This window comes from Heloderma suspectum, chromosome 2 (genome assembly GCF_057233095.1).
Source record: "Heloderma suspectum isolate Gila_16-S chromosome 2, 16-S_ref, whole genome shotgun sequence".
Taxonomy (NCBI): Eukaryota; Metazoa; Chordata; class Lepidosauria; order Squamata; family Helodermatidae; genus Heloderma; species Heloderma suspectum.
Window position 1 is genome coordinate 218,017,730 of NC_139459.1, and position 14,378 is coordinate 218,032,107.

General features: G+C 42.9%; 1 protein-coding gene across 4 annotated transcripts in view; it reads right to left on the reverse strand.

The window, feature by feature from the left end:
- ACSF2 (acyl-CoA synthetase family member 2) overlaps positions 1 to 14,378 on the reverse strand; it is a 72,968-nt gene that overhangs the window by 44,162 nt on the left and 14,428 nt on the right. For 3 of the 4 annotated variants that reach the window (XR_014788264.1, XM_084837960.1, XM_084837962.1), the window contains exons 2-6: positions 12,338 to 12,533; positions 10,682 to 10,810; positions 8,597 to 8,650; positions 5,873 to 5,991; positions 283 to 445 (exon numbers count right to left, since the gene is read on the reverse strand). Coding sequence is in view for 3 of the 4 variants with exons in the window: in XM_084837960.1 (XP_084694086.1) it covers positions 283 to 445; positions 5,873 to 5,991; positions 8,597 to 8,650; positions 10,682 to 10,810; positions 12,338 to 12,533 (661 nt within the window). In the remaining variant the exon portion in view is untranslated. Of the gene's footprint in view, positions 1 to 282; positions 446 to 5,872; positions 5,992 to 8,596; positions 8,651 to 10,681; positions 10,811 to 12,164; positions 12,202 to 12,337; positions 12,534 to 14,378 lie in introns of those variants that run through there. The other variant, XM_084837961.1, reaches the window with a different exon arrangement.

A 14,378-nucleotide genomic window follows, 5' to 3' on the forward strand; every position in this document is an offset into this window, starting at 1 on the left:
TCCCACAGCTAATAATCCTTTTGGTCTTAATACAGCCACATGCCCTATTTCATCATTTCAGGTACTGCCAAAATATTCCAGATTCTGCAAAAAAACAAAACAAGCAACTATTCCTTTTTTAAAAAATCCACAGAAAAAGAAATTTATGCAAATATAGATGAACATTTTTGTACAAGTGATTCAAAGCATCAGCTTTAAGCTTCTTGAGCAAAGCCTACACCTATTTCTGACCATTATGGCCTGCATTCTTTGGACACTAGGAAAAGTACAGTTGATACCCACTGAAGTGAACTGGATGTTGATGGGCTCTTTGTAGTCCAGCGTCTTCTGTATGTCCTGTAGCTGTTTCTGGTGGCTGCTGTCTCCAGCCTGCATCACATCGTCCATTGAGAATGTTCCAGGCAGCTTGGAGTCCACACTGATGACCACAGAAAGGTCTGGTAACCTGATACAAAAGAAGGTCTGCTCAGTAAGAAGGGAAAATGGAAGAAGTCCCTGGGTACAGGCCAAATCAGCATTTGAATCGCCTTGACATATGAAACTTGGCCTGATTAGGAAGGCTCACTTGCCATAATGAGATAATGTGATTCTAATTTCTCCTTGTGGAGAAGATGAGATTTCAGTTCTTTGCACTGCAAGGAGAAGCCTGGGAATATGCAGTCAAAAGCAAGGTCCTAAGGGTAGGGAGCTGATTTTTTTAAAGCCCCATTTACATTTATAACAATGACAACAAGAAATATCACCCTAGTGAGCAGATGGTAATGCTCACTCTGGGATTTTGAAGAGAAATTGGAGGAATACAGACAACTATTTACCAAAAGGCCATGCTGACGAGGAATGATGGGAATGGCAGTCCATCACATATGGAGGGCACCAGGTTGAGGAAGGCTGCCATATTGGCTAGGTTTGCATGACACAATGGTTTATTTTTCTGAATTAGTCATGATGGTTTATCATGTTGTCTGCAAGTGGTCTTCCCCAACCATGGTGGTTTATGTGGCCAAAGTAAGCCACCCTGATAAGCCATGGTCTGCAGTGAAGTTTATTTTAACCATAATGGCTTATTGTGTCATCTGGCACTCCACAGTGGTTTAAACAGATCACCTACAGAGTCTCCTGGCAAGAGCAGTCAAAACCACTGCCGCCACTCTGCTCCTCTCGGGCAATCTGTTTCTGAGATCTGTCTAGCAACAGACTGCCTCTCTGCCTGTCTTCATCTTTACCCCTCCCTCAGCGGTGCACTCTGCAAACTTCCCAAGTGTCAAACCCCCATGTTTTCCATGGAGAGGCATAGCCATGCAGGGTTTTAGTTCTGCCTCAGGTACCTCCCCACAATGGAAGCCTGTGTATGAAACTCTGTCCCGTTTCTGCAATCTTCAAAGGGTTTAGAGCCACTGCCACTTTTTTGGTGTGGGCGGGCAGGGGAAAGGGCAGCGCGAGGAGAGGTGGGGAGCACCGCAGGTTGGGTGGGGTGGTGACAGCAGGGGTGTAGTTGGACAGGGAGGAAGGGAGAAGCATGGAAATCCGGCTGTTAAAAATCAAGCGAAAAATACAGTTGGAATAGGAATTACATGACAGTCCTTAAACATTTTTAAGGCAGATTGCCAACCGCTTAAGAGGAAAAAGCCTGGCCTGCTCTTATGCATCTAAGAGCAGCATGGCATGAATAAACCAGCAAACAAATAATTTCTCATCATGGAGATAATAAGTAACTGCTGATGTTTGCACATCAAGATACTGTTAAAGGCACAGCTGCAGTGGCAAGCAGAAAAGTGCGCAACCTTCCTGATCTTTTGGTCTACAATGTGAAGAATATCTTATGAAAAAGCCCTAAAATATTCTGTGAAAGGAACAAGAAACTCCCTAAATCAGAATGGCTGAACGCCGAGAGAAAATTTTGGTTCTATGGATGGCCATGCTACAGACCACCACAGTAGTGTGAGGAGAGGCAGGGAGCACCATGTGTTGGGCAATGGCGGTGGGGGTGCAGGTGGGCAGGGTGGAAGGGGAAAACATCGAAATCTGGCTGGGGACTGGGGTGGTGGGGAGCGTTGCAGAGCGGCTCGCATGGCGTGATGCGGGGGGCTGGGAAGTGGGTAAGGATCAATGCTGGGGTGAGATTGGCGGCAACAAGGCAGAGACAGAAGATGCTCCCTAGCACGCAGCCAGCCAATCGGAGAAAGAACGTGTCATAGCTGCAGCACAAGGGTTGGTGGGAAATGGTATTCGGCATAGAAGAAGCTGGGACACCATCCTGGTTGGGCAGGACTAAAGAGGGAGGAGGGGCGCGGGGGGGGGTAACAACCTGCTCTGTGTAGCTCATTTGTCCAATCATGTAAGGGATCACAGTAGCTTATTTTCCAAATAAGCTACTGTGAGTAGCTTATAAACCACTATGGCTTAAAGTGACATGCAAACCCACCATTTATATAACCAGCTGGGAAAGCCAGTCTTTTGTATTGTTATGTCAAGTAGTGATGAAAGTTTTACCACATATCTGCACAACAACAGAAAAAATGGGGAGGAAGTGGAGTAGTACAAATCTCAATCACTTGTTTGAGGTGAAATGTATTATTAATATAAAAATAAGAATGGGTTTTGAAAGGCTATGCCCACTTGTAAACTACAATAACAGTGAGAAGTGAAAAGGTCAACTCTGCTGAAGCCTAAATTGTACTTTGTTCTACCTTTAAATAAGGCACCCTATATCTTGTCAGTTGCTACAAAGAAGCTATTATGACCTTAGTGGTTCACAGTTAGTCCTGTCAGCTTATAAACTAGACAACAGGATTCAAAAGGTCAAGTTTCGATAGGTCGTTTATGTACATTCTATTGTCTTTCATTGACTCATAGTTATAGGCCAATGAACTGACAGATGCTGAGGAATTGTAGGTCATTGGTCAGTACTGACTGAAACAGTATAAAAATGGTCAGTTGGAGCAGTCCAGAGATAGTGGAAGCGTGTGGTCTGGTGATTGGCAGACGTAACAGCTAAAGGAAGAACAGCCTAGGAAGATAAGCTGGGATAACTGGAGGGGGAAGCTGTGAGAGCTAGCCAGAAAAAGGAAAACTTCTGAGGCAGTTCTCCAGGATGGCTTCTGGTTGGAGTGACAGCAGCAGGCAGCTCTCCTCAGGAAGTAGGAAGACGTCACAGACACCTGTGATATCATCTTGGCTGCAGCGAGCCTGCCAAAGAGAGCATCAGTCCCAAGAAGCTGAGGGTTTGAGTGACAGCTGAGAGACCTTGCATTGTTTCAGTGAGTCCAGGACCAGAGGGAGAGCTTATGGTGGCAGTGGAATTTAAAAGATAAGGAATTAAAGTACATTTATAATATATTCAGAGGAAGGATTGGAAGCTAGAGCTTCCATGGTTTGGTGACAGTTTCAGCGGGATTTAAAGAAACCCCATTGCCAATTTTTCAACATATGGTGGCAGCTATGGAATATAAGTGCACAAATATTTCACATCTGGTGTCCTGCGGTGGGATTATATTATTGGTGGAATTATAAGTGACCCATTCTTTCACAAAAGGCAACCCAAGTGGTTACATTTATCACTTGGACAAATGGCCATCTGTATTTGGCTATACTAGCCAAGCACCCAACCACCATGTGTTTCAGAATATACATTACATCAAGTTGTATATTAAATCCATGCTGTGTTTTGTCTGTTTGAAATCTTGGCTGTCAAGAACATGTGGCAAAGATCTGGAAGCTCCAGATAGCATAAATATTAAGCCTGAAATGCAACACTTTATGGCAGTTGCTGTTGCAATTCTGGAAGAGATCTTCCATGGACGTTTGGATCTGGTATGGTTGATAGAGGTAGGAAAAGAGTTTCCATCTGTGTGAAGCTGAGAGTATAATGCACTGTCCAGGGCAAATTCCAAAGAAAGGCATGGGAAGCATTCTTATTTATAATTCCTGAGTGGTCTAAAGATTACTAATGGTTGTGAAATGAATAATCCAAGCAGTGCTATAAAAATTCCTTAAATTTAACCAGTCCTCAATTCCATTCATGATTCTATGTTGACAAAAAAAGCAAAACAAGGGTTACTAACTACATAGCATTCTAACAACATTCAATTATGCATGGAACTTGTTCCAACATTGTTTGAAATGATATCTACACCCTATTGTAATGGTTTGCCATTGGAGAAATCCAATTCTGGCTATCCTAAAATGGAGTTGGCAGCAGTTTGGGGAATACACTAGAATAGACTACACGGTTTTAGCAGGTCTCTTTTATCTGTTTGGAAACTGATAAATAGTTTTAAAAAAACACTGGTTGTGATTCCAAAGTTCATGCATGTCAGATGCTTATACAGTATACACACAGATTGTCCTCTCAGCTTTCCTTGGCAATAGTTGTCCATATCACCAAGGCAGAGTATTCCTACCTGCCATTACAGATACCTCTGACATCGGAGCCCCCAACAAATCCAAAGCCCCGCTGGTATGAGCCCAGCAGGGTTAAAGAGAGGTGAAGGAGCAATTCTGCTTTTTTTCCCTTTTCTCCTGGGCCATTTTTTTCTTCTTCACAAACTCCCTCCCACTGATATATTCTAGGGCTGGTGTAGATAGATCATCAGCTGGATTAGGAGCCGGGAGAGCTGCGGATCTGTAGAACTTGGCACACCCCCTTTTGCCCCTTCCTGAAGTCAGAGTTCCAATGTCAAAAAGGAACCACCACAGAAGTGTCTGTGGCACCTGGGGGAGAATTTGAGGTCAGATCTCCCCCTCCAGGGGTGGACCTCAGAGGAGAGATCTGGCAAATCCTATGTCCCCTGGGACACCCTCCCTGGGACCATATGATTGCAGCCCAATGCTCCTTTTCTATGTTGTGGGTGTGGAATGGTGGTTTGGGGGGGAAGGGGGGAGACAAAATTCAAGAGGTCTGGCTTTGATATTCTGACAATCAAAGTAAAATTGGTTATAACATTCCATTAAGTCTGTCAGTCATTCTGCTTGGCTACATGAAACTGTGTGTGCAAAAACCCCATAGGATTCCAGTAGGCAACTAATTGGTAACAGCACAAATCCTGCTGGCAGCACACTACCTACAACAGAGTGCCTGGCATTGACAGACCTCATTAATGAATATATTTACCTGTTATAAATGTGTACAGAATGGTACAAATTGAGCCCGAACTACACTACTTGGTCAATGGGAACCTTTTATTATACACTGAAACATTGCTACACCAAGATAAAATTTTCAACAAGAAATATTGTAGCAGAAAATGAAGCTGTTTGCTCATTATTTGTTGCGTTTTGTCAAAAATTGTTTGTCAATTAGGTACACATGTGAAGAGTGTTTTGTAACATTTAAAATCTCTTAAATAAAAAAAATTAATCTGAAAAGTGGTCTAAGAAATCACAGAGTATGCACACGCATTGCTTGGGAGCATTAATGCTGCTTTGAGGGAGGGCCATAGATCAGTGTTAGGGCACATTTTGTATATCTTCAGTCAAAAGATCACATACAGAAGGACTGGAAAAGGCATCTGCCTAAGACCTTGGAGAGCCACTGCCAATCATAATATACCATAGTGGGTTAAATGGGCCTGAAGTTTGACTCAGGGTATTCTTGTGTTCTCTGCACCACTGCCTCTGGCGGCTACAATCGGGTAGAAGAAAATATTAGAAAGGGGGGAAAAGGGACAGAACTGAGACAATCTTTAAAGATGTCTTGTTCCCCTGTGGCATACTGCATCAAGTCAGGAAATCAGAAAGCCCTCCTCTCCTGTTCCCATTGTTCCTTTGAGTCATTGTGTGGCCTCTTATTCTGGCAGCTTGCCAAAATAAAAACAGTGCATAAGACTTCACCTTGGAAGAGGCCAGTGAGCAAAGGCACAGTTTAAGCACTTACTTCTTGCTCTTTAAAGCTCCTGGACTAGATTGTTCCAACTCAGGGCAAACATGCTTCAAGATCTCATAGTATTTCTGTGTTTTAAACTGCATAGGGAATACCAGTGCTTTGCAGCCAACCTAGGAGAGAGACACACACATAAGGCCAAAAAAAAACGGGGGGGGGGTACAAGTCAGCCTGTAAAATAGTGTCAGATCACAGAGGAAACAGCAAGGAGAATTCCCTATTGTTACTCACTGAGCATGGTGCAGCATTCACACACAAAGCCACAGGAATGGGCATGTATTGGCCCTTAACATTACTTGCTGATCAGCTTTTTCCCTGCACTTGGCACTGTAACCCCTATGCTTCATACTTCCAGGAGCTTTGTTTGGTTGAGCAATGAGATAAAAATAGTTTAAATAAATGTGAAATAGATAACAGAAAGTTCATATCTGAATGGTAGAACAAATGCTTTGCATACAAAAAGTCCCAACTCCAATTCCTGGCATCTCCAGATGGGGTTGGGAAATACCTCTTTCTGAAATTTTGGACTGACGCTGCCAGTGTAGACAATGCTGAGCTAGATGGACCAAGGGTCTGATTTGGTAGAAGAGCACTTTATCAGTACACAACCTATTAATTTACAGAACCGTTGCACTAGGAGGGATAGAATGCTCCCTTCTTTCAGTCTTCTGCAATACAGCAGGTATGTCTCGACCACCAAGCCTAAACAGTTGGTCTATATTATAAGTAAATATCATAGTGTGCTATCAGCAAAGAGCGGCAGCACATTTGGCTTATGAGATCAGGAAGAAATGTATCAAAACAAACCAAGAAAGCAGCTGTGCCTTATATTAAAAAGAGGTAGCAAAAACAAAAAAACACAAGAGTCCTGAATGGGACTTGCTCCGAAGTTAGTATGCACAGATTGCAGCCTAAAACCTTAAGTGTATGCATGGTTACTTAGCAATGAATCCCACTGAATTCAATGGGACTTATTCCCAAGTGGGTGTGCATACGTTTGCAGCCTACGAGCAGAGTGCATACACCTCCCAATCTTGAATTTGTCATTCGGCATCCTACTTCAAGTGTATGGACAGAGAAAAACTGCATTGAGAAAGTAACAGCAAGTTCTTTGCTATTATATCTAGCAGCACAATAAAACACACCTGCCCATTCTACTGCTTTCCCAGAGCACCAGAAATGGTGCTGCACTACAGGACGTGGAAGAGGCCATTGATGAATCTGACTGACCCAATCTACATTCCAGATCTTGTGCCACTTATGATTCCTGCAGTTCAGCACTGTAGCACTCTGGGAAAGCAGAGTTGGCAACTAAGCATTAAATGTGCACTTTACAGCTAGCAAAGAAACCAATAGGGAAAACATGAAGGATGGGGAACTGTAAATGAACAAATAAAACACATTCTGAAGCTGAAACTGCAAGGTTGCAAAGCAACAAGGAAAATGCTTTCCTTGTTGCTTCGAAAGCCTCTCCCACAGCAAGGGAAAGCAGAAGGGTGGGTCTGTAACATGGGAACATGTACTGCAGTATTTGTATTTCATCTCTTATTGTATTACAGTTTTAGTCATTCAGCTCTGAAGCTAAACAAGAAAGGCAGGTGAAAGAGGCTTTTTAATCCTGGCAGGATTGATTTTATTCACAAGACACTTAATAGATTTAATCTCACATTATTAGGGATAAGGAACTGGAACGGCCTAGTCAGACAAAGTCTCGCTGCATGGCAATTATCTATATTGTTCAGGAAACTTTGAGACAAGCAAGTGACTCCCACATTATAGAGCTTACTTTGGACGTCTCTATCCCTTCCAGCACAGCACTAGCAACTCACTACTTGCTAGTCACTACTTATCACCTGCTTGCAACTCCAGTGATAAACTTTGGAATTTGCTACAATATAGATCTTTGCTTGTGTTAGCCTCTAAGCAGCTGCTTCTCATTTGTCTACATCAAACAGAAACATTAACCTTCCAAGGAGAACCCCAAGGTCCTTTTTGCGATGATACATATGAGCCACTGTCCTTCGATACACACAAAGTACTAGCACTATCTCGGTGAGAAGATGTATGAGTTATTCTTAATTTTTCTAGAAAAATTGCCTACTCCTAATTCTACAGATGCTTATGCAAAGTACTTAAACTTTAAAAACGTAAGAATTGCCTTGTTGGATCTGACCAAAGAGCCATCGAGTCTGGCATTCTGTTTCCAGCATCTGCCAACGAGAAGTTTGCAAACAAGGAGTGATGAGCGTCTTCCCCTGTTGCTTATTATCTGGTATTCATAGGTAGAATGCTCTAAATATGGATGTTCCATTTGAGTATCATGGCTAATCACTGTCAACAGCCCAGTCCTCCATGAATTTGTCTTATCATTCTTTAAAACCATCTCAGCTAGTTGCCATCACCAGACAATGGTTAATTCTGCTGTGTGTGAAGAAATGTTTCATTTTGATGTCCTCAGTATGATTATAAGAGAGAAGGGGACGGAGGGCGACAGAACAAGAATTAACTGTATTTCCCATTCCCTTTGGTTACTTTTTTTTTTTACTAAATTAAAAAGCTCTGAACACTTTAGCCTTTCCAAAATCATTGTTTTAGTTGCTTGTTTCTATACTTTCCTCCAAATCAAGTTGCTATCCCAAGCATTTTTATAGTATCAAACATTTTCAGAAATGCTGTGGATGGAATCAAGTAGTTCTGCCTGCAGCAGATCTGTCATACCTTCTTCAGCACAAACTCCAGCTCATGGGATTGATATGCTGGGTTCACAGAAACCTGAAAATGCAAAGAGATGATAAGATCAGATGTCGTATCTGCTAATCACATGAGACATTGTGTTGAGTCTAGATTGGCTGTTCTGATAATGGAAGGGCTCCTTGTGTTCACAGAAGACATCAAGACCCAGCGGAAGCCTTCCACTGGAGGAAGGGGGTAGGTAGGTGATCCTTCTAAATTCGTTCTTCCCCTTGCAGCCTTCACATACACACACACACACCACCTTTTGCATGGCTCTGCGGGGAGGTCTATCAACCCTCTGAAGCATCTTTTCAGAAGGGCTCAGGGGGCTGCACAGGGAAAGAGGAAATGTTAAAGATCAGCTCCCTATCTCCAGTACAAATGGAACTCCATTGAACACAACTCTTTATCTAACCTAATGATAACTTGGCTAGAGATATCATACATCTTCTAGTATTGGCTCCAAATAATATAGAGAAATTAGGTTAAAACCACGTGCCTTTTAAAGCACATTAATACTATCTTGGAAATCTTCTTCTGTGTCCATTGATATGCATTATCACTGGTCAAGTTATGCTTTTCCCAGGGTAAATATCACCACAGCCCCTCCATCTAGTGCATGAGAAGGAAGGACCTCCCCGACTTGTTTATGCTGCATTGTGGGACCTTCAAAAGCCCATCTCCCTAGTGGTCACCCACCTCTCCTCATTGAAGAAAGCACATCAGTTAACAGCTTCACTCAGAAACTAAGCCAGGCCCACATCATCGAGATCAGAGGGCAGGGGAAACTGTAGTCCTCCAGTTGTTGGACTCCAATTCCCATCAGCCCCAGCAAGGATGGCCAATGGTCAGGAATGATGGGCGTTCTAGACTGTCATCTGGAAGGCTACAGGCTCCCCACTCTCTCACCTAGGGGGCTGGATGCGTAGAAACATTTGGTGAGTAGTTGAAAAACATGGACACTCAATCAACATGTGTTTAACAGTGAGGGGAACACTGCAAGACACGTACACTGGGGTAGCCTCCCTATTTAGCAGGTACTAGTGAGCATGATCCCCATATCCAATTCTTAGTTGAGCAGCAAAATTCTCATGTCTGTGGTTCCTAAGGGATGCATTTGACAATAACTGAAGCATTGTTTTGAGTTGATAGAATTTGTTTTTCTGGCCTGCCTACAGCTCTTGTCATTATATCATCACAATTTAGACTTTATTGAAAATAGAGGAGCAAAATGAGGTGGGAGGGAGAGGTGAAGCAGACAGGCAATTAAGGAGTACATTTCCAGTTACATGATCATGGGCATTTAAGAGAGGGAGGTACCCATGTACTATTATTACATATATATTTCCTTTAGAGGGCAGGGCATGTATTGCAATGGAATCCATTGTTGCAGAGGCAAAAACATTGTGGCATAATTTTCTAACTGTTAAAACATGATGCCTAAATAGTGACTAAAAGGTATTTCTATATAGGGAAGAGAAGTTAAAATGTAAAACAAGCCATTCCAACTCATGTAACTTCATGGAAAATAGTGAGTGAAGGACCAAATATGCTCTTCAGACAGAGCTCCCTGTGTACACAAGCGGCACAAAAACTGCAGTAAGGTTGAAATGCAATTGGATAGCCACCTTCATGAATGGGCATCTATTGATTCTGATATAAGCACATTTAGAATTGCATTCTGTTTTACACACACACACACACACAGTCAGATACATTATGACAGAGGCTCAAAAGCAATATTAGTGGCATGTATGAAATTAGTTTTAGATAAATTACAGCTTTTTATTGGACTAATATATATTAGTAAAGAGCATTTGAATTTTACACAATTCTTCACCTGGCAAAACAGGAAGCTAAATTATTCCTAGAGTGTGGTTATTTTCAACCCAAATGCAAACACTTTTATACACTGAATCTATAGGTGTGTGTAGTTGTGATAGTATAAAGTGCATTGTGAACATTCTCTGAATATGCAAGTTCCCTTCCCTAGCATCACACCTCTGTAGGGAGCCTTTGGATTTACCTCCCAACTAACCACCCAGCTGTTTATAAACAGTATGAACTTACCAGGATGACTCCTGCCTGGGCGGTGGCAAATTGCATTAGGACCCATTCATACTTGTTGGGACCCCACATTCCCAGTCGGTCGCCCTTTTTCAAACCAAGGGCCAGAAGTCCAGCTGCTGCCCACTCCACCTACAGTTTGCAAGAGAAACACAGCTTCAGCAAATTGAGCTAGACAGGCAGGAAATGATGGAGGAGATGACAATGTTCTACTCAGTGGACTGACCACATTGCGGTATATAAATGGTTTAAAGCAGGGGAAGGCAACGTGGTGCCCACAGGCATCAGTGTGCCCCCCCAATAATAAAACATCAGGACAAATTAATACAGGGTCAGATGAGCACACAGAGTTGGCATTAAAACAATATCTTAGTTATAAAAGGCTTCTCTGAAGAGAAAGGTCTTGAGAGCTTATTTCAAAGAACCAATTTTCTGAATTTCTCACACCAACTTGGCAACTGATTCCAGTGTTTGGGGCCACCAAAGAAAAAGACCATTTGGCAGTGGCCACTAACCTGATAGATGGTAGAATTGCCAATAAGTTTTCATCCTTAGATCTCAAAGAATGAGAGATGGGATTGGGTCCTTCTTTGCTTTGATGGGTAATCAAGACTGTTCTCTTCTGCTGGGCTTTTAATGCTGCATACTTTATGTCTCTCGTCAATTTTAATTTTCATGCTACTCTCAAATTTTACATTGTCAGCCCAGCTGCCTGGTAGACAGAGGTTGTGATTTATATATTCAATAAATAAACAAGCATGAAAAAGAAGATGCTTCTTCAAGGATCCTTAGCCCTGTAAAAGGTCCTAAAGCCGCATGAAGGGTTTTAAAGGGGAGCACCAGCATCTTGAATTTAACCCAGAAACAAATCAGCAACCAGTGAAGGTCATATAAAACAAGTGTTAAATATTCCTTGTAGCTAAACACTAGGTAATGTGGGTGTTGCATTCTAAACCAACTGCCCCCCAGGGTAGGCCCATGTAGCATGGGCTGGGGGGAACAGCACTGACAGGTGAAAGGGAAAGTTGCATCATGAAAAGGTGGACATGAGGAGAGGTGTTGGCTAAACATGTCTACTTGGAAGTAACTAATTGTCTTCCATTGCACTTCACTGCAGGTAGGGAGAGAGGCAGGGAGCAAGCCTGCTGTTTTAAATCTCCACTCTTACGGAAGAAGGTACAGAGGACTGTAACGATTTTAAAAGCTGATCGCCCCCAAATGACCCTTATCCCAACGAGAAAGGAGAGGTGTTGTGTTGGCTAAGCATGTCTACTCAGAAGTAACTCATTGTCTTCCATTGCACTTCACTGAGCACAGGAGCAGGGTGAGGGTTGGGGAGCAAGCTTCTGCCCATTCACTGCCCCGTACCTACGCAGCTGATGATGTGCAGTTCTACTTGTGCAACTCCACCTACCCAACCCCCAACTAATGCAGTTTCAGGTGTCATTTGTCCCATGAAAGCAGGTTTTTTTAAAAAATTACACACCACTTTACTGGCTATGTTTGCCATGGGAGGAGCAAGTCCAATTTCATGAAAATCCAGATTTAAATGGAATCGTCTCAGAAAATGTCTCCATGTAGATGGGGCATCACATTATTGGATAACAAATTGTCAGCACTGGCAATCTAGATTCAGTATCAAATCAGTCAGTCACCTACATCTTGTTTAAACTGGGCAAAAGTCTTTCGAATCCCTTCTGTAGAGAATATCAAGGCTTCTCGCTCAGGATATCGGTGAGTTGTCTCCTCTAGACATTGACTCAGAGTTTTGGAGAGAAGTGGAATGTCTGACACCCCATTAAGATAACTTTTGCTTGCTAAAGGTGTGGCAGAGGGTACAGCAGTTTGTAGAGCACTGTAAAGAGAACAGGTGAGAATCAAAAATTTTAAGAGACAATGTCATTCACAGCTGAAGACTGAGATTTCGTGTGCTCGTCTTCCTTGCAAGTGCCAACACGCCAACCTGCACAAACCATGACAACCTACACGTGTTGGTCACAGGATAGGTAGTATTTTCAACAATGCACAGTAACATTTGCTATTGCAAACTGAAAAGTAAAGTATGTAGCAAAGCCATACAATTCTTTGAACTGCACAGTTTACAAGGATAATCTAAAATGGCTGCTATTCTAGGTTTCTATTCCTTAATTGGTGTGCCCTAGAATTGCTGCACTCACTACAGACAGACATGGAACGTTTTGATTCCTACTTTAGCACAGCAATCCTATTTCCTAGTTATGCTAGGGGTGGAGATACACCACTACTATGCTGGTGAAACAGCCACTATATCCTATGTGAGCTCAGCCGGGGAGGGGAAAACACAACTCACAGAAAACCCCAAGATCATATAAAAACAGCAGATGTGCCCCCCATTGTCCCTGACAAGGCCACCATATTGCACCACGCAAGGACTATCCTGTAGCCCGCATGCTGCCCACACACAGGATGAGCCAAGAAACTCACGATGAGGACATGCCCCCAGCACATACCCCTGCACTATGACACCACAGTGCCCCCAGTCTCACTGGCACAGTCAGCGACACCCCTGCTACCGCTGGTCCCCAGGCATCCTAACAGGCAGGGCCTCAACTTTCCTTATACTCCCCACAAACACTGTTTTGGAGCACAACACACATGAAAAAGGGAGGTCTACATCGTTTCCTTGGCAGGAGGATTGCAAAGAGCACACACGGTCCTTCTTGGGATGACACTTCATGACCCACCCAGAGAAAGAGTAAGTAAATATGCATGGAACGAGGATGCCAGTCCCACTGAACCCAATGAAATGTATAGTGGTGTGGTAAATTACTCAGGCTGAGCAATAAGCAGCAGTTAGTGTTAGTCATTAAACAGCCCAAGGTCAAGATGCCAAGAGTATCAGTCCAAAGCCAAGGAAAATAAAACCAGATATAGGGATGCGTTGAAGACTCGTTGAGAGTCATTTTGGGGCTGAGAATAATCAGAGCCAGGTCCAGGAGCTGGCAGGAGCATTTTCTGCTATGAAAGAGCATCAGCAACCGCTTCCAACCCTGAATTGGGTTTGAGGCTTGTCTTTTATGCAGCGGCTGATTGATAAGTGAGGCCAGCTGGGCCACTCTTCCACCTGCCCCTGTGCTGGGCCTCTCCCCAAACACTCTCAGGCTGAGGTGGTCTGTGTCCTCCTCCAACCCAAGTGGAGGCACAGTGAGTGCAATCCTATATGTGTCTACTCAGAAGCAAGCCCCAACAGGACTTATTCTCAGGTGAGTATAGGATTGAAGCCTTATTTATCCCTTGAAACAAAGAGATGAAAGAATCTTCTGCGTAATTTTTCGGCATTCCATCACATTTGGTCACAATTAAGAAGTAATTAACAAATGCCCTCAACAAGAAAATATTCTTAATGCTTCTTTACAATGCCAATCAATATTACTGTTCAGCTTCCAGGAAGTAATGAGAGACCCACCAGTAAGAGGAACAATGCTGATGGCAACCCTCAGTGGTCCAGTTAAAGGGTAGTACTAGGGTCAACCTATCGTTGGGCTCTGGCACTTCCAGTTTTAAATATGTTTTAATTATAATCACATGTAAATGGTAATACTAATTAATATGACCACAATACTTCTAATTTATTAAATACTAAAAATTGTTCTATAATTACATAATACTGAATTTCAAATTGATGAGAATTTTAAATTTTGTTCTGGTTTCCACCATCCAC